Below are 19,844 nucleotides of genomic sequence, written 5' to 3' on the forward strand. Positions count from 1 at the left end.
ACTTAACATTTAGTTTAAGTATCTTGAACCAATAATTCAGTCGCAGACTAAAACAAATTATCAACTCTAGTTAAACTACAATGACTTTTTGCACTCTAAATTTGACAGTTGTACTACAACTTCTAATAATGTGATACTTCATTAACTGCTTTAAGACAAGTTCTAAGACAAATGTCAATTTTCAAACATAACAAGACTAGAATCACAAAGTTTTAGTAGTAAGTTTGGGAACTTTATTTAAAAGAACAGATAAATGAATATTTTACAATTTGCAACTAAAATACATTGTATCAGTGCTTCTTAATAGGTAATGAACAAAGTGCAATCTAAAATTAGATATTTTTTCTTTTTTTTTTTTTTATATGTTAGCACATTTTACATTGGTGTCAGGGATTAATTTGTTTTATTTTTTTGTAGTTATCATTCCAAAACTAAGACTAAAGGCTAATTCTCTTGTTTTTTGTATAAATGTTTGCTCGCAAGTTTATAAAGATGTCTGCAACATATTGTAGATCAATCTAATGTTTTGCTGGTCCATAATTCCATATCATGTCTGTGTTATTATTTAAAAAAAAACATTTTGGATTTTCCATTTTCCCAACCTTATGATTTTTGTCTCAACCTTATGATTGTGGACTTCAACCTTATTATTGTGGTCTCAACATTATGATTGTGGACTTGTTTATTGTTGACCTACTCATCTTCCCAGATGATGTGAATTTATTTAAATATTTGTAATATTTCAGAGGAGGGAAAAAGATTGTGTTGTCTGGTATGCCTACAAGGTATCATGAAGTGACAATGTTGCCCCCCCCCCCTTCCGAAAATTTCTTATATTTGATAAATTCTCTTTCAACTTCTGAAAACTCACAGAAAATCTCATGTTTGTTGTTAGGCAATTGTGACATAATGTTAATACATGTTGCTGCATTTGTTATTTCAATGAATAAAGTATGTACATATATATTAATACTAATTACAAAAGAAGGACTAAATTACTTCATTATACACTATGCATATTTAATTTCATAATCAAAAGGTTATACTTTTAGAAGATCAAAAGTAGCCATTTTTTTCACACAACTGAGCAACTCTGCATCTTAGAGACGAACAAAATAAGGTTGTATTTTGTCTTGTTGATCATCCAGTAGAAACTGTAGAATGAAATATTAATAAGGATAAAATTAATTATTTGTAAATATAGGCTAGAGAAAATGTGTGATTAATTTAGTGCCAGTGGGTAGTATTTTTGCAATTTTTAATTCAACTCTCTATAAAAATGTTAGAAAAAGTTTTACATGTTCCGGATGTTCCTAGAGTTGAAGATAATTTTCTTCCCAGTCCAAAGCTCCTGCATAATGATGGCGGATGGGATTGGGCAGGGTTTGAACCTAGGACTATTAATATATCCGAACAACTGTCCAGCCCGCAAACCGCATGAACAGGCACCCATCCACTCTGCTAGTGTTTGTGTTAGTTAGCCATTGTTGAATTGAATATAAGGTAATTAAACATACACCAACTAATGGTTTCCACTATAATAGAATAACAATTGTACTGTTATTTAAATTTTAAACATGGAATCTAGACCAGTGCACACAATTATGCACTAACAAATGAAATAAAGAATGTAACTAAATGATGATAAGCACTTTTGCATGGTGATGACTGCTGTCCTCTAAACTATTTGAAAAGCATAATTATTATTACAGGGATATAGGATATGATATATATGTTTTCTGATTTTTTAAATATTAAAAGAGTTTTCATAGATGATTTAAACTTATGTGAATTTTATGAAAATAAGCAAAAAATTAAGGAATACAATCGGATGTTAGGGCTGCATTTCTTATTGTGGCTTCTTAATATGCATAAAAAGAACTTACTAATAATTTATAAGAAAACTTTAATCTATATATATATATATATATATATATAATTCTCTTCATTGCTCAACAGTTTGGACACCAAGAAGTAATGGAAAGATCACTCTTTTATTTCTGCAAGTCAAACTAGAGTTACCCCACGTAAATTTGGCGGCAAAAAAAAAAGAAGGGGGGGAGAACAAGTAATCGGCTTCTTGCAAGACATCACTTCTGTATTGCTTTGTGAGCCATTAGCAAAAATACTCATTTCAATTGTACAAGATGTGGAAAAATATGCAGGTCGCAACTGGGTTGGCATAGTCATGTGAAACACTCATCTAATCTTTGGAACTGAAGACATTGCCATTATTATTATGATTATTATTATTTTATGGCTGATTATGTATAATTCAAAATTTTCCCACCTGTTCTGTAAATCTGTCCAAACAAGCCATGCGTACTCTGTCAGGTGTAGCAGGAGAATCCAATGTAAAGTGGCCAGTATAACCAGATTCTAAGCGGGCAGCCCTGATGGCTGCCTTAATAGCCATGAAAACAGAAATGGCAAGGCAGAGAGATGGTTCCCCTATGGCCTAAAAATAAAATAGTGAAAGTAATGGTAAGGGTCATCTGCAAAAATTATTAATATTTCTTAGTTACGTATATAATTGTTATTGAGATAAGGATATATTTTAGTTTAAGGTAATATTTAGTGTAAAGTTTATTCCACCTTTATTTTTCATCAACATGTTTAAATACTTGAACTTTCAGTATGAAAGAGAGGGATCTGTGGCTGAGTAGCTAAACCTGCTTGGCTATATATCAAGGGGGCTTGAGGATGAATCCTGATTAAAGCTGAATTGGGCTTGCTGAGTGCTTAAAGGCAACATTAAAACCTTCTCCCCACAGGTCCAAAAAAGCTATTGGACCAGAGCTTGCTTTGGCCCTATACAAAAGCAATTTAGAAAAAGCCACCAACTCTACAAATGTTCTTTTTTGTTGTTGTTCTCTGCATTAAGCTAAAGTTGTGTTGATCAAGTCATTAAATCTGGATTTATTTAAAATATCATAGTAACAACAACATCATTTAATAATATCATAGTAACAACATCATTCAAGTTCATATCAGTTAACTAGGAAAAGAATCTCAAGACCTCAAATTATAATAGCACAATGGCTTGAAAATCTTATTTATATTATCTCTTATTACAGATTGTCATGGATGAATGTATGTATGTATGTATAATCTATTTTTACAAATGCGCGAATGACCGGAAGTATGTTAGTTGTAAGAAAGGAGAGAGACCAGCATGTGATATGTGCCGTAAAGTTTATTAAAGTTTCTGTGTTTTATCAAGTGATTAATTGTTTTCCTGGCTAGCTCAGGCAACCCATTCCATGCTCTAATAGCACTAGGGAAGAAGGAGTATTTGTACAAATTTGGCCTAGCATATGGAACGAGGAATGTGCCTTTATCTTTGTGTCTTTCTGAGTACTTTATTAGATTTTTTTTTTATTTGAAGATTATGGTTCAGTGTTTTATGTATAATTGCTACTTTACTTTTGAGTCTTCTGTCCTGAAAGCTTTCTAAATTTAGTGATTTTACTAAAGGTGTTACTTGAGTCAAATGTGAATATTCGTTAGTTATAAATCTCACTGCTCTATTTTGTGTCTGTTCCAGTTTCTTAATGTTTTCTTGAGTTGAGGGGTCCCAAAAGAGGATGCATATTCCATTTTGGCCTTACCAAGGTTAAATAACATTTAAATTTTAGGTTCTTATTTGATTTATAGAAATTTCTTTTAATAAACCCTAATGCTTTGTTTGATCTTTTGATAGTTTCATCAATATGGGGATTCCTTGACAGTTTTTCATTTATTATAACACCTAGGTATTTTTCATTTTTAGTCTGTGTTATCTGAATCTACTTGTTATTCTTGCAGTGTCTCCTTTTTTTTTTCAAGACTGATCAGGATCATGGTGCATAGAAAAATGTAACATTTGGTGTGCTTGCGTATTGGGAAAAGTTAATCATGCTGTTCACATTATTAATGGACTATAAATTGAAACATCCAATAAACCCAATACAAAAATATATTCAGTCTAGTAGTTGACAGTATTTAAATTACAAGTTGTAAAACAAATGTTGCTCTGATCTTACTTTAGAAGAATAAACAGCTTTTGGATTGCCAGCAGTTTTTAACAGTGAGATATTGAAACTTTGAGGGATTGTAGAGAGAGAAGGAACTTTGTAATTTCCTGGTCCATTTGAGAGTAGTTTCCCCTGACTGGTCATTTTCACTTGTTCCAGACACCACAGTCCATAACCCTAGAGTAAATATAGAGCTATATTTGTTTATTTTTTTATGACAACTAGTGATGAAGAAGAAATATAAGAATCAAAGTTTTGAGGTGAGGATCAAATATGAAGAACAAACAAATTATATAGATTGAAATCAAAAGCAGATCCAGAATGGGCTGGGGAGGGAATCAGAGTAATTATATATATATATATATATATATATTGCTGGGCAACATATTTTTGGGAGAGCTGCTATGTGTGTGCGTCACTCTGGGGGGTCTTTGCAGGTAATGCAGGGACACCTTTAGAAGCTCTGTCGGGGGAATGTGGTGTAGGCATTCACAGCTCTCGGTTGCTCTTTGTGATCATGGGTGTCAGAGTCTCAAGATGCAAGGCAGGGAGTGCGGCGGCCAGGATGAAAAAGCACAGAGCTAACAGGGGGCTGAGTGGGGAAGGCAGACTTGTCTGCATTGGACCCAACTTGCCCATGCTGTGTGTGTGAAAAGCTTTTTAAAGCGAGGATTGGATTCTGCGGCCGTCATTGAGTTCACAGGAAATGAAAATGTTTACCTCCAGAACATTTGCCTCCACGTTTTTATTTATAGGGTCGGGATAATTAGATGGGAATAATTAGATGGGGGATACAGTATTAGGGCCCACAAGGTGAAATAAAGTTTTTAACAGCATTAAAAATAAAACAGTTTAATTTATTTAAAAGCTTTACAAATTGTATAGCATATATAAAGATTTCTTCTTTTTTTCCACTTTCAAATGATTGTGCTTATTTTTTGTCACTATTGTTTTTCTTTTTATTACTAAATTAAAGCATGCAAGAACACAAGTAATTACAGAGTAACAAAGGGAAAGTAGTAAGGCCACTAGGCTATTCACTTTTTCTCAAACAGATGCTAATGTTCTTTTGAATGTGTACAGTTTCAATAGCCTTTTATGCAAAACTTTCCATAGCCAAATTTTTCATTATCCTTAAAAAGAATCTCTAAAAATTAAATAAAAGCATTTTAAATATAATTAATAAACTATAATTAATGTGAACATCATCTGTTACCTTTCTTTTGTAACATAATGTGTTTCTTAAAAGTTGGTGATATTCAGAATAAAAAGCTTTTTTTAATATATATTTTTAAAAATTGCATGTTCACAAACCTGCATAAAAGCTCCTTCAATCTGACCAACATCAATAGCTGGATTCAAACTGTGACCCACATCCATGACAATGTCTGTAGAGAGAACCTGAGGAGAATATAATAGACACTATTGTTCTGCTAGTATCTTGTGCAGTTTCACTGCTATTTCATTAACTATTCCACATTAGCCAAAGAACATTATAGTAAACAATATTAACTTGATCAAGACTTTCTACTGCTGTAAATGATGCATTTATTAATAACTGGGAGATCTGTCTCATCTTCTTAGTCTTCTTATCCATCGCTACTTATGTATCTCTAATACTAATCATTCTTCTAAGCTATTGCCATATTGTTCTTCTTGGTTCACCTATTCTGTTATGTCATTAGTCGGTCTTACTATGTCACAACTTTTACTGATATAGTTATCTGCAAACCTAACATACTCTCTAACTAAACTAGTACACAACACTATAAAGCTGTCTTTTGTTTGTAATATAAAGACACAATCAAAGTTACAATTTAAGTCTTAAAAAAGTAATGGTAATAGTAAATAGTAATAAAACACTGAAGGTCCTCCTAAATGATTGAAGATAGCACAATACCATAAATTTCTAGTACACAAAGATGCCTGTAGAGCCAATTCTTGGCAATAAAAAGCCCCAATCAAACCAAAAAAATATATATTCAGTCCATATGTTAGTAAGATTCACAACAGACCTTTAGACAACAGATCTCTCCTCAGATTTTCAGCTCCAAATCCAATCTATTGTTGTAAATATGCCTCTACATGAACAAGCCATCTTATCTGTGGTTGCTTGCCTTAAGGTTTTTGCTTGTATACTATTTTTGCCATCTATTTTATGACATTCTTTCAAGTTGACCTGCTCAAATATAATCTGTTCTCTTTTGTTTCTGTCACTTTAGATAGGAATTCATAAAAATTGATATATCTCCTGTTTAGTGGCCATCCAGTTTCATCTTGTATAGCTCCATAATTTTTCCTAATATTCTGCTTTCCCAAATATTTAACAAATTTTTTGTTGTATTGTCTGAGTCCAGGTCTCAAGACTACTAGTCTTCTGATACTTTTGTAGATAGTTTTCTTTGTTTTCCTTGATATTGTTTAATTTTTGATGCATGTGGTGAGGAGTGTGTTGTTACCTGCTGCTGTTCTTACCTTAATTTCTGTTATTGTCTGTACTAAGAAAAGAATAAGTCTTCAAAATATTTTTTTTTTTGTTTCACCAATAACAAGATGTCATACAGTACACATATAGCTTATTAAAAACTGAACTTTGATCTAATGCCTCACCTGATGGTCTCCAGTCAAACAGTCAATCTCCACCACAGAACAACCAACACCATATGTGAAGTACATAAATGGAGAATTAACTTTTTTGGTCCAATCCATTCCACAGCAATCTGGCCTGATGACAAAAAATAGAAACAAATAATTTAAAGTAACCTATACTAATTACCACAGCAATCAGATTCGAATACAAAAATATGGCATTAACTAAAATAGAACACAACATGCCCTTTAATAGTTAGTAGTTTTTTTATTGACTCTAGGATCATCTCCCTTTCCTGGAGAAAATGAAGGCAAACAGAAACAAAAGTGTCTAGCATCCCCTGAAAGAAAATCTCCCCTGTTAATCATGGTTATTGTTTACAGATACCAAGATTTCATCATTACACTTTTAGTCACTGAACTGTGTCTCCCCTGCCATGCGGACTGAGAAAAGACATTAAAATTTAGAATTTTTTATCTTTTTAGTTAACAAAATATATAAGCAACTGTGTCTCTTTATCTGTATGTTCTCCACATGTTTATGTCATACAATAAAGGTCATAATAATGCTAGGTAAATTGTTGATACTAAAAATGATTCATATTGTGTTGTATGAAAGATGAAAGAAAATATGACTACTAAGAAGGAACCACTTGACTAGATCTTGATGTTTAAGCTGTATCAAACATGTTGTTGTGATAATCATGGAACACACAAGTTAATTTATCATGTTAAGCAAGGTTTCAGTGCAATTCATTTTTTTTTCTGATATATTTACAGAGATTTTGGTATTAAAAAAATAGCTTAGACAATAGCTTTCTTATCTTCAATTTGAACTTAACAATCAGCTCTGTGGTCTATGTTAGTAAAAAGAAATGCTGTTTAAAATAATTATAATAAGATGTTTTCTCATTTAAATAATTCTTGCTGTCAGGATGATCTAATTGACTTTAAGTGTTATGTAGATAAAAAGATTTTTTACTTAACATTTCATTCTATAAACTAAGACAAATGATTGGAATATTTTAATATTGTTTTTAACATTTGCATTTTAAGAAGAAACTAATGAAAATATTTTAAAATAATGATCACTCTTCAAGAATATCATGAATTACTCTGATCCTCTACTGCTGTTGTTTGTAGACAGTTTTCCCTGCACATTACGCAAAATGGTTCTGCATCTTTTAATTTCTCATTTTAATTAGAAGAAAGTAAACAAAATTATATTTACTAATGTTTATTACTATTTTAAAATATGATTCACTAATTTAAAAAAATATTTGATTATTTGAAAATTAAAATTTAATCTCAAGAAATCCTGTTGTTCATTTTGTGTTTTTCCCCCTCATTCATTTATATTTCATTTGTAATATTTTTCTAAATAAGACATTTTCTACTTTTCCTGATATAGATCTAGTCATTCTAGCATTTTCCTCGGCATTCTATAGAATGCCTGCATTTTGCACTTTACTGGTAAAATATATTTTAAAAAATTTAAGTGATAATACTTTAAATGTTAACTGACTTGTAGTAGCCAAATGCTGATAAACTTTCTCTTTTTCCAATGGCTTCACCAATCTATATGAAAATAAAATGTAATTATATCAAACAAATATTCATAAGTTTCGAATATATTTATTTTGTTCAACTGTACATAAGTTTAATTAATGTCATTTGTATAGCTATTGAACTCTGAGGAAAATGTTTAATTTGCTGACTATTTTAGAATTTAAATATGAAAATGTTTCAGTAGAAAAACATTCCAGGTGATGAATTCCTTTTTATTTAGCCTAATTTAGATAACTATATTACAATTTTCATGTACAAATTTTAGGATATTCTCATGATAAAGATCTAATAGCTTCTATTTACAGTTTAAGTAAAGAGAGATGTCCTTAAAGATATAAAAAAAAATTAGCACAATATTCGTTTGTAGTTTAAAAAAGAATATACTTTCTATCACAATGGGAGTTATTGGGTTAAGACAGAAGTAAGGGTTTCACCATGTCACCATCAAATTTTATGCTTAGCTAATAACTTTAGTAGATCACTGCAAGGAGCAAAGTTATGAACCATAGCAAGTAAGATTAATTAAAATATGTTTATAAAAGTATTTAAAAGGTAAGAATAACCTACCACAGTCGTCCATGGTTTATTTGGAGTTCTGTAGTTTTTTAGTTTCTCACAGAGTTGCTGACAGGCATCCTAATATTAAATTAAAAGACCTTTAGTTAAAAGCTATATATTTTAAAGCATTTACTAATTACTATAAATAGCCCCTATAAGATAATAGTCCCTTTATATTGAATTTTAAAGAATATCAGTGCATTATGGTTTTAATATATATATATATCAATTTTTTTTCAAAACCTATACAGTATTTGAACATATTTAACTGTACAACTTACAACAACTGCCATTCCCACTAAATCAGATGTCATGCTAGCAGCAGTGGGGGGTGTATTTGGCACAACATCGGTTCTAGTCTCAGCTATTTTGATATAGTCAACAGGGATGTCTAGAACCTGACTTACCACCTTGTATTATAAAAAAAAAAGAATTCAATTAGTAAAGCCCTTAATCAATCATGAAAAAAAAATGTACAGATAATGGAGAGAAACAATTAATATAATTACTTTATTAAAACTTTAAGTTTTTAAGCCTGTTTTCACATAACAAGCAATAAATCATAGATTGTTCATTGTAGGCCGACAATATGCATTTTTACATTGTTATAAAATAATTATTTAAACAACTAAATGAGCTGTAAGAAATGACCCTTCAAAATTAAAGCTGAATGAAACTTAGTGAGTTCAAGTATGAGAGCAAATTAGGAGCAATATCCACAATACCATAAAGTATAGATAGCTTTTGACTGAAAGAAGTGGTAGAGAGTTGTCAAAGCCCATGATTATCCTTTAAAAAAAGGTAAAAATAAGAACTCTGCACTATTTGTTAAATATTTGTCAGTTTTATAAAATTATAGTTTTACATATTGTGTTATCAAACCTGGATCATTTTAGTTGAAAGTCCTTGACCTACTTCAACTCCTCCCATGATCAATACCACAGATCCATCCTTAAAAATGTTCACCAATGCGCTTCCCTATGATAAAATTTCAAAAAATTTTTTTTAATGATAACTGATCAATATAAACTGTAAAAACTGTAAAATCAAAACATTTAAACCCTATAATTTCTTTTTATTTAAATAACAGCTAATGCTTTGATTTTAAAAAATTCAAAAAGAAATTTTAAGACAAACTTTATTACATATCAAACTTCATGGACCAACACAGTAGGTCTAGAATATCAGATTTAAAAAATAACTAAGGGCTAAATCCTGTTTTCTATTTGAGATGACAAACATGGGTCTACAGAAAGTGACCTCAATATTTTCAGCCCTCTTATCAGCAAATATAAGATATATCTGATCGCATTGAAAAGAAATATCCCTATTTTCTTTTGTTAAGCTTTACTTAAAATGTTTTGTTAAAATATAATTGATAATTAGTGGGCCCAAATACTATTCAGCAAATAATATCTAGTTGGATACTGCATAATTTTTCTATGTATACCTGAAAATTCTAAATTTATCAAATTGCAGAACCAGTGATTAAATGTGATTTAACACTGATTTAACAAACAAGAGATTCAAATTTTTAGCATTTACCTCAAACTTAGGCAAAAACAATTTTAATATGTTAGACATAAGCTGTTATAAATATGCCTATGAATTAACTAAGTTTTTGATATTTCTTTTCTTTTGCATTCTTCTCTTCCTTTTTCCTGGTACTACTAAATTCTTTGAATGTCATACAGATTTTGAGACAAGTCATTATCACCTTAATTCAAATTATTTGATTATTATACAAGGCTCATATGATTTTTTAAATATTATTAGATGGCTCATATGACCTTTTCATCTTACTAAAGCATCTTTTATTTTACAAATCTATGATGAAGCTATTAAAGCTTCACTGGCTTACCAAGGGAATAGCTATTTAAACTATTAACACAATGGCCAGGGGTTAGAATCTTAAACCTCTTTCCCCCTTCTTTCAAAGTCTACAACCAGCAAAGAAAGATTTATGCTTTAATCACTACAATAAATTTTTTTTTTTTTTTGCTCTACCTTATTGAGAACTGGGTAAGAAAAGCCTATTCCATGGGCTGTAGGTGCAATAGATAGGCCACGTTTCTTCCATCGATTGCATCTACAAAATAAAGGACATTTTTTTTACAAATGGAAATTTTTACAATTAAAGTCAAAATAAACATTTTTTACTTTTAATATTGATAACTGGGTATATAGAATAAAAACCCAGGACCTAGATCTAATAATAAAAGTAACATCTGTAAAATAAGCACCAAAAAAAAAAAGGGCATTCAATGTGATGCCAGCACTTTGCCTTCATATGAATATGTACATTATGCATTTGGCAACAAATATGCAACATGACATGATATGGTCAATACATAGATATGAAATATAGACAAACATCAAAACCTTAAGGATAAAAATGAGCTATTTTTAGAAATAGTACACAATTTAAGTTTAGATCAAATTATAATATAAAAAAAAACTAGATTAAACAACACATTAGATATTTTCTTAACTAACAAGAAGGACATATTGCTTTATTTATAAACTAAGTCAAAAACATAGTAGATATAGATAAACAATTAATTTAGGAACAAAAATTAGATCATTAGTAGATGATTGCAGAATATATAGAATGATAAAAAACAGCACAAGAAGCTAAAATGCAGTTTTATAACTAGGTAAAAATATGAAACATAGACCGGACCTCTCAAAATACACTTGTTTCAAAACTTATAATAGTGCTGAAATACTAAAAACATTTTTACTAGCCAATACACAATTTGCAATTAGTTCTACTAATGCATCTTTCATCATGGCATAAATAAACACAATACCTGTTGAACTCTTCCACTTCTTGTTTCCTGGTATTGTACTGACTCAGTTTTTGACATTCAGTCCAACAATCTTGTAGAGAACACTGTTCTATCAGCTGACCAAATGCAGTTGTATCCCCTTGATTGTACAGATTTTGTTTACGTACCTGTGTTAATGCAAAGCTTCTTAAGAATAAAGTTATACCAATTAACTGCCTGATCATTGATAGGAATTAAAACAAGCTTCAGAAATTTTTTTTTAATAAAAGGTTTTCTAATTGCTGTGTTTAATACAAAAGAAATAGGACAAGCTAACTTATGTATTAAAGTTGCCTTGTGTTAGAAATAGAAAACCTGAAAAATCAAAAACATAATATAGACCCTATAGAATGACCACAGCTGTTGATTTTTAAAAAATCAAATCAAGCTTTTGTCCTCTTTTCTTATATACTAGTATTCAGCAATTATTTCTGACAATATAAAAAAATAGTACCACTAAAATAATTATAACTACAAAAAACTATTTAAAAAAAGAAATTTAAATATTTATTTAAAAATAATAAGTTGAAAAGCAGCATGGTACTGGTATCTAATATTGTGTCATTCATGAAATTAAAAAAAGCAAAAATATTTTGTTTCAAACTCACAACTTCAGGCTCTATTCCCAACTCCACAGCAACATGATCCAAAATGTTTTCCAATAAGCTAATAGCTTGTGGGTTGCCAAATCCACGGAAGGGTGTAGTGGTTGCAATATTCGTCTTGCATAGGACAGTATCGACTTGGAGGTTAGGTATTTTACAATTGCTTCCCAGAAACAGAAGAATTCTTTCTGCACACTGTGTGTTAATATCAATAGTTACATGCAAATATTATTTAATTTTTGAAGGGTTCTTGTTGGTATATCAAGGACATCAGATGGTTATTGATAAGTCAAGGAAAAAGACAAAATCCCCAAAAATACATAAAGCAGAATAAATACAATTTAAGAAGCACAATTAATGAAAGCTTAAAATATACTTGAAAAGTTTTTAGCTTAGCTCTAATACGCCAGGGATCAACTAAGAAAATACTAAAAAACATACAAAAATATAGCTCATTTCTTATTCCATATGCTACAAAAAAAATGTGTTCAAGTGCTCCATCTGGTGAAATAAGGACAACCTCTGACCAGGACACAAATAGTGGATCTGTCAACACTACTATCCCAATCAATAATTATCTAAGCCAGAGACAATAGTATGAAAGAAGAAGGAATTCGGAAATAGGCATGTACCATGTATCAATTAAGCTTTAAAATGGTTTTACAGCTAGTAACCAAAATGTTCATCATAGTGCTGTTGTTGTAATGTTACTAGTTTCTGTAGCAAAATATTATTTATGATGTCATTACTTTGAACAACAAATGTCAAATTATAAGACTTTGTGTAATCAAAAAGTTCTAGAAAAAATAAACTTTGAAATCAAAACCAATTATTTGACAGCCAAATTATCTCAGAGTAACTGACTCCCCACAAATGGCAGCAACAGCCCTTGTTATATAATCATTACATTTAAAAGACAAAGGACGCAATGTAGAAAATAAACATTAAATGTAACTTACAGTTGAGGAGTAGCCAAAAGTTGCACCACAATTTAAATAAATTGTCATCTTCAAGGCTGTCACTTTACCATTTTTTGTGAAACCAACCTAATTTACAAATTAAAAGTATTAAAAAAATAAAACTTTACCAATAGCCATTAATATTTTATCATGTACAATTCTTAAAGTTAGTTAAGAAATGTATTCTTCAATTTAATTCCAAAATTTATTAAATATGTACGCAATATCTAATTTTACATATAGTAATCTTTAGTATGTAACAATATCTATAATATTTTAAATAAAAGCCTATTAATGAAATACAACTACACCACTGGTGAAATTAATTTTTCCTGCTACCTGATACTGAGCCCACATTGCACGCCTTGAGCCTATTAGCTTCATGTCATGATCTCTCTCTAGAACTAAACGAACAGGGCGACCAGTTCTGATAAAATTAAGATGAAATAAGATTTAAAAAGCTACATTTCTTACCAAACGGGCCATATTTAATATAAAAAAATGTATAAACAAAAAGTCAATACCACATACAATCATTCCACAGATTAAGGGCTTAACCAAATGAATTAGTATGTATCACAATCACATTACAAACAATGTAAGAAAAATGTTTACTTGTGAGCAGCAACTGCAGCAGGAAGGACAACACAAGCATGGCGGATAACTTTCCCACCAAATCCACCACCTTTTGTGTTAAAAAAAATAGTGTGGAAATCAATGTATGTGAAATTAGAATAGATTTAAATTGATAGACTCAAGTTTTACTAATGACACCCCCTACACCAAAAAATGCTTGTCTGAGGACTCAAGTGTTTTCCTGCATTCTGAGGTTTAAAAATTCATTTACTTTGTTACTAGTTTCTATAAGTTAAATTAGGAAGTGTGAGAGACATCTGAGGTAGTAACACTAGCAATGTGTAATGGGCTTGATGAATGATGATACACCATTATGGAGAAATTTGACTGTTCTGATACAAGATAGATGAATAGACTATCATATTGGCAAAGACATATTGAAATGTATTTTTCAAAAGAATGTTTTGAATCAAACTTTGTTGCATGGATGGATTTATGTATTTATATCTACAATGCCAATACAACAGATTGTCTTTGAGAACAAATCCATCACTCCACCCCTCCCCCCTCGACAGCTCTTTGTGCCCACATTATTGACAAACACTGAATTGATTTAAAACAGCGATTCTCAACCTTTTAAGCTCAGCGACCCCTTTTTACAATCCCCCACTCTGCTGCAACCCCCACCCACCCTCACACATACAGCAATAGAAGAGTAGACAATAACTTTCCACAATTTTGATGGTCTTAGGCGACCCCTGGTAAATCGTCAATCGACCCCCAATGGGGTCACGACCCACAGGTTGAGAACCCCTGATTTAAAACTTTTAAAAATTTAATTTTGTAATAAGAAAATTAAATGATTATTTTTAAGGACTTAATATTTAGCTGCCACTGTAAATTTTACTCCAGTCTTACTCACCTATTCTCTTCACTCTAACTGTAACCTGATTCTCTGGTATACCAAGTACTTTGGAGACCCCAACCTAAAAATATTGATGAAAAGTGATAATCCCCTTTTCTCAATTCAACTGATTTAAAATAATGTAGCCTGCCAGAGGCCAAGAAGGAATGTTAAAATGAATAGCGTGTGATCCATAGGAAATAGCCAAATAATTTCATAACAGAATGTAAATATTTGAGACTTTTTACTTAAGTTTGTAATCTTGATCAATCATTCCATTTTTTCTATTACTTTTAATATGTTACAAATTCTAATTTAGTAAATATATCATATATAATCTGTAAATCATGTTTTGTTTCAATGTTTGTAAAAGTGTTTCATATATTTAGGATGTTCCTTTAGAGTTGAAGATAATCTACTTACTAATCCAAACCTCCTAAAGGTTGATGGGGGATAGCAGCATATGAACCCGGGACCATCAAGACTACTGAATGACAATCCAGCCCAGATGCCACATGGTATCAATACATAATTTTCTACTTGAATAATATTGTCAGGTATTTACCAGTATATATTGTAGTATATATTGTAGAGTGTAAATGTTTGGATATATAATAATCATATTTTAAAAGACAATAGGGCCTGATTATAATAATAAACAAATATACACAAATCCACCTTAAGCTTTCAATTAGAGAACAATATTATATATGTGCATAACTTAACACACCACATGACATAAAAAGATTGTTATAATTTTGATAATTTGTTTTGAACCACTGATATAATTTCTTATTTCTGACATTAAATTATTTCATTAAATAAGAACAATCTTGTATAAACTTTGTCACATGTAAATTATGAGTGAGTTTGGTGTGAATGTACACTTTGGTTTCTTATAGTTATAATGTTTTTTGTTTGGTGTAATGCACAAATTGTAAGACTAATTTCCATAAAGATTATTATTATTATATTATTATTATTATATTTAAACAAAGAGTAAAACAAAATGTGGATATAATTCTAGATTTTTTTCATTGATTTTTTGTTGTTGTTTTTTTAAATATTTTTTTATTGAACAATTTATCAAAAATATGCTTTCTGATGAAAATATTGAACATTACTGGCTCTAAATATAGTTGCTATAATTTATCATCTACACATTTCACTTATAGAGACATATACCTGAATCAGGTCAATGCTTTGGCCCATACAGACTATATCAATCTCATCTGAGTCACGAGGGTAGACAATGCAGCCCTGAGGCTCCAGGTAAAAATGTTGCTGAGAGTCCATGTGAAACTCTCCCCTGGCTAAACTTTCAGCTGTGGATAAACCTTCATCCACATCTCCATCTTTAAGAACAAGACTTGACTCAAAAATGGAATTTCTTTTGATGGCATCCTAAAATAAAAACAAGATTAAAAATAATATGGGGATTTACAGCTCATAAAGTAAAAAAAGAAAAACAAGGATTTACTTGGCATTGTGAACAAAATTTAAAGATATTCTAAAATTCCTTTTGTACAAAGGGAAAATGGTATTTGTAAAATACATTTTATAAAAAAAATGTATTTCTAAATTAGCAGTTCCTGAATCAGAAATTAAATTAAAACATAAAAAAGCTTCTTATTCAGCATATCACTTTTTACCTGCCTGTGATAAAAAATCAAAGTGACAATATAAAAATAGATATTTCTTATCAAAATATTTTTGTACAAACAGCCTAAATACCTATTATTTACAATTATTTATTCATAAAAATAATTGTGTACCTGTATAGTAACAACTGCTGGGAGTTCCTCATAAACTACTTCCACAAGTTTGGCTGCCTTCTGAGCCAGTGTAAGACTGTCAGCCAATATAAGACCAATTATTTGTCCTTCATGTTCAACCTAAGATACAACAATATGTTTCAGAAAACTGACTAACTTCAACCTATACGCACAATGTTATATTACTGCATGTACAGCAAGTAGTGTAAATACATAAATACCGTTTGTTCAGCAAAGACATAGTCCTTGGGTGAGTCCCAAAAGTTATCATTGGGGACATCTTTGTAAGTCACAAAGTCCACTACACCTGGCAAGTCCAAAGCTTTAGATGGATCAATCTGTATTAGCTTTGCATTAGCCTTGGTACTACAGACAACGCCACAAAACAGTTCACCTAACAAAAGAAATGGATATATTTAATTAACTTTTTTTTATTGGTTTGCTTTTATAATTCTCTTCCGATGAAGAATGTGAATGAGTGCTTTGTACTACTGACCTTCTACTTTAGGTACATCATCCACATATACAGCCTCCCCAGTAGCCTGTTTATAGGCAGACCTGTGAACTATTGGCTGGCCAACTGCACCATTCTCACTTTGTCCTGGACTAGTAATGTCATAGATCTGACTTGCCTGATAAATACTAACTGGTTTTATAGACAACTCTTTATGGTTTTCAACAACATTCTAGAAATAGACCAACATTTAAATATAATTATATTAAAAAGTTTTGTTACAGGAAAAGACTTAATAATAATAATAAACATTTCCATAAATTTAATACATAGAATAAATCAGTGTTTATATTTATTAAACTATTAATCTGTAGAGAAAATTATTCCATTTGTGTGTGTGGATAAATATTATTCATGTTTGTATTATTAATGTTTAAATTAAACTTTTTGTAAATATATAGATTTTTGTGCAAAAAAAAATGCAATGATAATAATAATAATAGTAACAATAAGATGTTACTATATACTAAAAAATATACAATATTTATGTAAATGCACAAGGAGATAATAACTATTTTTATGCAATTATTTTACAGTCAAAGACTGGATGACTACTAGCTGACTTCTAACCTGTTTAACCCTGTCACCAACTGTAGTGAAAAACTTGAAGAAGAAGCTGAGAGTCAAAGTCCTTCTGTAGGCAATTAAACCTCCAACTGAGCCAGGAGATAATGGCAAGTCAGCAGGAAGAAGATCTTGAGAGCATGCCAGTTCTAGAAGTGACTCATCCCATTTTCTATGTTAAAAAATTGAAGATTATCTTATCCTAAAAAAGAATCTGGCATAAATTAAAGTAATTAATTAAGTTATCTGTGTTTGCATACTAAGAAAGAATAACAAATTTTATTACTACAATCTGAAAGACTCACTTTCCTTTCAAGGCTGACATAGTTTTCTTAGCAAACACAACCTTATCAGCCATTCCTCCAAATACAAGCCGAATATCAGCAACAGTTTTATGTTCTGTTAGATGCACCCACATACCAGCATTTATGATGGCAGAATCACTTTCTTTACGATAAGCTTGTTTATACCCAATAATATATTCAATCTGTAGCAATAACAAATATTTCTCTAATTATCAAGAGTTTTAATTTTCTATGAGATTATGTTTTACTGACATTTTTTTTTTAAATAGCTTTTATATAGTGCAACTTTCATGCTTAAAGCATGCTCAAAGAACTATGGTCCAATGTCATTTGTGGAGCAGTGGGGGAGAGGCTATCTGGGAGAATGTTTTCCATGCTGTCTTTAGGTGCTCAGTAAACACAACTTGGCTGGCTTAAGTCGGGTATCGAATCTCGAGCCTCCTTGATAGCTAGCCAAGCAAGGCTCAAGCATACTAAGCCTCTCAGCCACACATCCCACTTTTGTGAAATAAACTGAGTGACCTAAGCATGGCATCTTCTGTCTACAACAAGTTTTTTTTTTCTAAAGAGAGCAGCAAGCTGTAACTAAGAAAAACTGCAAGGAATCAAGAGATATTTACAGTCAAGATTTAAACCCTAGAACCTAGACAACATATCAACAATTCAAATTATTTAACTTGTAAATATTCATCCATTTAAAACATAGTAGGCTATAAATGTGTGGATGAAGAAACAAAATTTGTACACTTTCGACAGTACCACCTAATGAACCTCCACCACGTGGCCTTGAGATAAAGTAAGTATCTTAAACTAAGATAAAATATTTGTACATTATAAACTATAACTAAATCTGCCAACAAGGAATTAATTCTTCTCTCATGATCACAGAAACTGGTGATCTGTCATAGATATAAATCTAATTTGTTGCCTTTAAGTGTTTACAAATCTTACTTTTAATACTTCTACTATAGATCTTATGATGTTCATCAATAAGAATTCTATTGTTGGTCACTAAAAAAAAATATTCTATTTAATTATTAGTTTATTATTATAGAAATTACAATACAACTTATCTTAACTATAAGCCTATTTTGTGTTGTTTGACTTTTTTGTTTGTTTGTTGCTACTGAAGGCCTCATAGCCCAAACATGCTTTGTTTTTAATTCCTCCAGCAGGGATATATGTATGTTTATTGCTTTTTCTATATAGTTGTTCACCCCTACAGCAATAAATCTTTTTTTTATGTATTTTATTGTTAGTATATTGTTATTTATCTGATTTATTCAGCTTAGCTATTTTAAAATAAATTGCTGAGTCCAACCAGAGTATTGGAAATCCTTTGTTTAAAAGTTGTTGATTATTCAGCTTGTTCATGAGTATGTTATAAGTCAGAGAATGAAAGTTTTTGTCAAGGTGTGTAGTTGATAATGCTGGGCACATAGTATTTTCATAGATCAATGGTCGCAGAAAAAAAAAGAACTTTATTTCACTTAAGATTATAAGGATCTATTAGCCTTGAAGGAAGTTACACATCTTAATAACTGAATTATCAGAGAGTTTATAATTATATATTATAACCTCCTACCTGCTTAGTAAAAGGCAATGTAATACAAATTATGGTATCCGTGTCTTTCAAACATGTTTTTCTGTTGCCAATGAAAAAATTATCATCCATAACTACATCTCTGTTAGTTCCATCTGCAAATTTACATTTTAGATTAAGTTAATATATTACAATTAACTGCTGCTATAAATTATTAAGAAAATAAACAATTTTTTTAAATGCTGTAGAACCAAACTTAAAAAAATAATTTAAAAAACTGTTTCTCATGACTGACCTATCTCATGAACTGTTACCACTGCCTTACTTGCTAATAGAAGAGGGGCTATATCAGCACTTGGTGTTCCAGACATTATATTACCTGCAATGCTCTAAAAAAAAAAGATTCACATTTCAAGTACAAAAAAGCAGGCAAGAATATACATAGAATAATTGTTTCAGTTACAAAATATTAACCTTTTAACAGTTAAACATTGAACATTAAGAATTTAGTTTATATAGTATTTAGTATTAGTATA

General features: G+C 30.6%; 1 protein-coding gene across 7 annotated transcripts in view; it reads right to left on the reverse strand.

The window, feature by feature from the left end:
- Positions 1 to 210: 210 nt before the first annotated feature.
- Positions 211 to 19,844, reverse strand: part of LOC106056890 (xanthine dehydrogenase/oxidase-like) — a 35,051-nt gene continuing 15,417 nt past the window's right edge. For all 7 annotated transcript variants that reach the window (XM_056035091.1, XM_056035092.1, XM_056035093.1 and 4 more), the window contains 24 exons: positions 19,604 to 19,697; positions 19,351 to 19,463; positions 17,766 to 17,947; positions 17,467 to 17,632; positions 16,879 to 17,068; positions 16,604 to 16,776; positions 16,383 to 16,502; positions 15,793 to 16,011; positions 14,626 to 14,689; positions 13,743 to 13,812; positions 13,467 to 13,554; positions 13,128 to 13,214; positions 12,172 to 12,363; positions 11,546 to 11,691; positions 10,740 to 10,821; positions 9,615 to 9,710; positions 9,014 to 9,142; positions 8,742 to 8,810; positions 8,131 to 8,183; positions 6,627 to 6,741; positions 5,331 to 5,417; positions 4,026 to 4,193; positions 2,291 to 2,458; positions 211 to 1,154 (listed from right to left, as the gene is read on the reverse strand). In XM_056035091.1, the coding sequence (XP_055891066.1) occupies positions 1,101 to 1,154; positions 2,291 to 2,458; positions 4,026 to 4,193; positions 5,331 to 5,417; positions 6,627 to 6,741; positions 8,131 to 8,183; positions 8,742 to 8,810; positions 9,014 to 9,142; positions 9,615 to 9,710; positions 10,740 to 10,821; positions 11,546 to 11,691; positions 12,172 to 12,363; positions 13,128 to 13,214; positions 13,467 to 13,554; positions 13,743 to 13,812; positions 14,626 to 14,689; positions 15,793 to 16,011; positions 16,383 to 16,502; positions 16,604 to 16,776; positions 16,879 to 17,068; positions 17,467 to 17,632; positions 17,766 to 17,947; positions 19,351 to 19,463; positions 19,604 to 19,697 (2,925 nt within the window). In that variant the 3' untranslated portion in view covers positions 211 to 1,100. The remainder of the gene's footprint in view (positions 1,155 to 2,290; positions 2,459 to 4,025; positions 4,194 to 5,330; positions 5,418 to 6,626; positions 6,742 to 8,130; positions 8,184 to 8,741; positions 8,811 to 9,013; positions 9,143 to 9,614; positions 9,711 to 10,739; positions 10,822 to 11,545; positions 11,692 to 12,171; positions 12,364 to 13,127; positions 13,215 to 13,466; positions 13,555 to 13,742; positions 13,813 to 14,625; positions 14,690 to 15,792; positions 16,012 to 16,382; positions 16,503 to 16,603; positions 16,777 to 16,878; positions 17,069 to 17,466; positions 17,633 to 17,765; positions 17,948 to 19,350; positions 19,464 to 19,603; positions 19,698 to 19,844) is intronic.

Source organism: Biomphalaria glabrata, chromosome 7 (assembly GCF_947242115.1).
Source record: "Biomphalaria glabrata chromosome 7, xgBioGlab47.1, whole genome shotgun sequence".
Lineage (NCBI taxonomy): Eukaryota > Metazoa > Mollusca > Gastropoda > Planorbidae > Biomphalaria > Biomphalaria glabrata.